This window comes from Corylus avellana, chromosome ca11 (assembly GCF_901000735.1).
Source record: "Corylus avellana chromosome ca11, CavTom2PMs-1.0".
NCBI lineage: Eukaryota > Viridiplantae > Streptophyta > Magnoliopsida > Fagales > Betulaceae > Corylus > Corylus avellana.
In genome coordinates, this window is record NC_081551.1 from 12159265 (window position 1) to 12163046 (window position 3782).

At 39.1% G+C, this 3782-nt stretch overlaps 1 protein-coding gene across 1 annotated transcript in view; it reads right to left on the reverse strand.

Annotated features, from left to right (window-relative positions):
• The window catches only part of LOC132165080 (beta-galactosidase 6-like), a 7074-nt gene extending 5281 nt beyond the window's left edge, over positions 1-1793 (reverse strand). The window contains exon 1 of the mRNA XM_059575583.1: positions 1751-1793. Within this exon, the coding sequence (XP_059431566.1) occupies positions 1751-1793 (43 nt within the window). The remainder of the gene's footprint in view (positions 1-1750) is intronic.
• Positions 1794-3782: the final 1989 nt, after the last annotated feature.

A 3782-nucleotide genomic window follows, 5' to 3' on the forward strand; every position in this document is an offset into this window, starting at 1 on the left:
TTCTTTTTCTTTTTTTTCTTTTTTTTTTTAAATTATTTTTTTTAATTTATTTTATTTATTATTATTTTTTTAATATTAATGACCAAAACGACGTCGTTTTGGGTTGGGTGGTGATGTAGTTCTGAAGCTCAAAACGGTGTAGTTTTGGAGTAAAAACGACGTAGTTTTGTTTAAGTCCAAAACGGCGTAGTTTTAGTCGAGGGTAAAATGGGTATAAAAAGTTAAAAGGGTCCAAAGTGAGAGAAAATAGAAGTTTAAGGGTCCAAAATGAGAGTTTTTGAAGTTCAGGGGGGTCTGCAAAAACGGCCGGAAGTTCAGGGGGCCTTAGTGAAGTTTCCCCTATTATTTATAATACTAGTTTGTATTTAGTGATACTGGCCATTAGCCTCGTCACCAAAAATGAATTCAGGCATAAAGCTAGTTATAAGTAACTATCTTAGATTAATATAATAAAATGAGTAAGTAAAGATGAAGTGACGGATAATAAATAAATATAAAAAGATGAGGGTCTTTAAACAATGATATTATTGGAGAATGAACTAAGTATTGTTTGTATGTATGTATTATATGCAGAAGTGGAGCAGAATACTACACTAAGGAGAGTAAGTATGGATATACTTACTGAGTACTAGCTTTGTTTTATTGTTATAGGAATTCTTATTTTGTCTTATTGATATAATTTTGCAATACAATTGCTGCATAATGTGTCTAATAAAATGGGCTGATAAGATAGCCACCTTAAGAACAAGCTGGGTGGATTGCCGCGAGGAACTGTCGGTATCTCAGTGGATGGGAGTATATAACCATCCAACAGGCCTAATATATAACTAAGCTGGGACGGTGTAGTTGCCAGCACCAAACAGGTAAACCTCTAAAGTGTGAGGGACATAACGGACGTAAGCGGGCTGAGAGCTCATGAGAAGAGGTCTGAAGAAAGATTATCATAAAACACAAACTAATCTGTCATTACGTTGCATTCACAACTCATTCATTATTATATATTTTAGTCTTTAATCTTATTTGTTCAAACTAGTCTTTTTAGTCTTTATATCTAGGAAAATAGATTACTCACTTGTTTGCCTATGTAAATATGATAACGTCATATTTACATAGATCTTGATGCAGGGATAGAAAGTGAGGACGATGGTCCTTTTACTGGTTTTGATGGTTGATAGACCATCTGCTGCAGGATTTATGCTTACTCTATGGAGCAAGTCTCATTTATGTTAATCGTTTTTATTATGTATGGTGATGTGTGTAAACTTAATAGATATTACTATGTTAATTTTGGTGCCGTCTGTGGCATATATTTGGTACACCTAGTGTGTACATATGTTGTAATGAAAACTATGTTTCTATTTTATTTAATAATATATCACCTCGAGGTATTTCAGTCAGCTCAACTGTGTTGTGTAAGTTATTCCTAGGTCATAGAAAAAGAAAAAAATATACATACTCTGCTGTAAGATTGTATTTTCTAAAGTTGCAGCGTCACGACTTCGATATTTGCTAGTTCAAATATCGGGGCGTTACAACCCCTTTGTCTTTTTTCCTCCCCTAACAGCAATGCATGTTTTGCCAAGGTATGAGCTACTGTGTTAGCACCCCTATTTACATGGCTAATCTCCCAGCTTAGAAAACTATGAATGAAGGACTTTGCATCATTGATCAACATCTCATATTTGTTCTAGCAGCTATCTTCTTTCCGCAAAGCTTGAACGACCTCTAGCGAATCACCTTCAACTATAACCTTTGAGAGTCCAAGCCTTCGACCGAACATAGCTGTTTGCCATGCCTCTACAGCTTCGGTCGTCGTCGATTAAGTGATAAAAGGTCTTGTCGTGCGCAACGCTCCTACTACCTCGCCAAGGTGATCCCACGCTACTACTCCCACGCCCATTCTCTCTCTCTCTCCTCCCCCCCTCCCAGATTTGTCGATTGAGGCATCCCAATTAATCTTCGTCACTCCATCTGGTGGTTTCTTCCATCCTATCACCACTGCGTGAGCTCCACTATCCGGCACATCCCTCCTTTGGGCTTGCTCAATAAGCATAAAGGTTTCTATTTGGGTAGAAGCTATATGGTTTACCTCAGCCGGTGAAAGAAACTCTCCCCCAAAGATGGCTTTATTCCTTCTAAACCAAATTTGGCGAGGTACAAATGCAAATCTCTTTAGATCACTATCATCCAATCTCCCGCACAGCTTATCAAAAATCTGCAAGAAAGCTTCCTCATCGCTTGTGCATTTTTGGAACATCCTGTTGTTCTCCATCCATACATCATGTTCAGCCATGCAGCTCCAAATAATGTGCCCAACGGTCTCCGTCGCAATCCCACAAATGGAGCATAGTGGGTCATCTGCAATTCCATGTCTAAAAAGATTCTCCTGGTAGGCAATATGTTGTTGCATGCCCTCCAAATGAACATCTTGATGGCTCTTGGTCCCCGGAAATTCCATACAATTCACCAAAGGTTGGTTAACTGTGTGGAGTTTGAGGAGCTCCCCTCCACCATTAAATGGTTCTCTGTTGCGAGGTGGTAAGCACTGCGGACTGAATATTCTCTATTCTTGGTTCCTACCCACACAAGCTTGCACTTTGTGAATTTGGACAGATCGCCATACTACATATCTTCCCTGCTTCCTTTTCGTCAAAGATCTCCCTTACTAAATTAGTATTCCACCATTTGGTATTCCCATCAATTAACTCACTCACTTTAGCCTCATTGTCTAGACCGTTCACCGGAGTTTGGATGGAGTAAGTTGTTGGCCTATCCACCCAACGGTCCTCCAAAATTTTGATGGATCTACCATTTCCCACCCACCAAATTAAGCCTTCCCTCAAGAGTTTCTGGGAGTTCCAAATACTTCGCCATGCATATGAGGGAAGTCTACCCAACGGCAATTCGAGAAAATTGTCATTCGGGTAATATATCTCTCTATAAATTCTTGCCAATAAAGTTTGGCTGATTTGTTAGCCTCCACCCTTGTTTAGCAAGCAAAGCCATGTTGAAATTTTTCAGGTCCCTAAAACCCAAACTGCCTTTATTTTTGACGTCCCCATACGATCCCAACTCATCTAGGCTGTCTTTGTCTCGTTCTCCTTCGACTCCCACCAAAACCGACTCATCATAGAATTAATATCTTTGCACAAAGTCTTAGGTAGTTGGAACACACTCATGGTATACGTAGGAATGGCCTGGATGACTGCTTTCAACAGGATCTCCCTCCCTGCTTGTGACAAAATTTTTTTCTTCCTTCCGTTGATTCTTTCCCATATTTTTCCTTTAATTCCTGTGAAGGTGCTAACCTTGGAACGCCCTACTAGTGCTGGCAATCCCAAATATTTCTCATAGCACTGTGAGACGCTCACTCCAACCATCGACATGATATGAGCCTTGGTTTCCCGATTGGTGTTGCAGCTGAAGAACATGGATGTCTTTTCATTGTTCAGTTTTTTTTACCTGAAGCACACTAATAGATATCCAGCACTTCTCTATTCTGGATCCATTCAGGAATGTTCGCTTTGTAGATATATATATATATACGAGTTGAGGTGAGTTCATACGAGTTTGTATTATTTGATTGAGCTTAGTTTGGTGTTAACGAACATCTCGTTCAACAATCGAGCCGAGCCCAAGTATAATCATGAGTAGTTATGTTCATTTAATACTCTACTTGCTTCCTTCCATAGTAATTTTTCTTTCTCACATACCATTTTGATTAATTTTGGGTCTCAGATTCAGCATATTTTTTTGGTATTGGTGAAATGGGATTGTTGCAA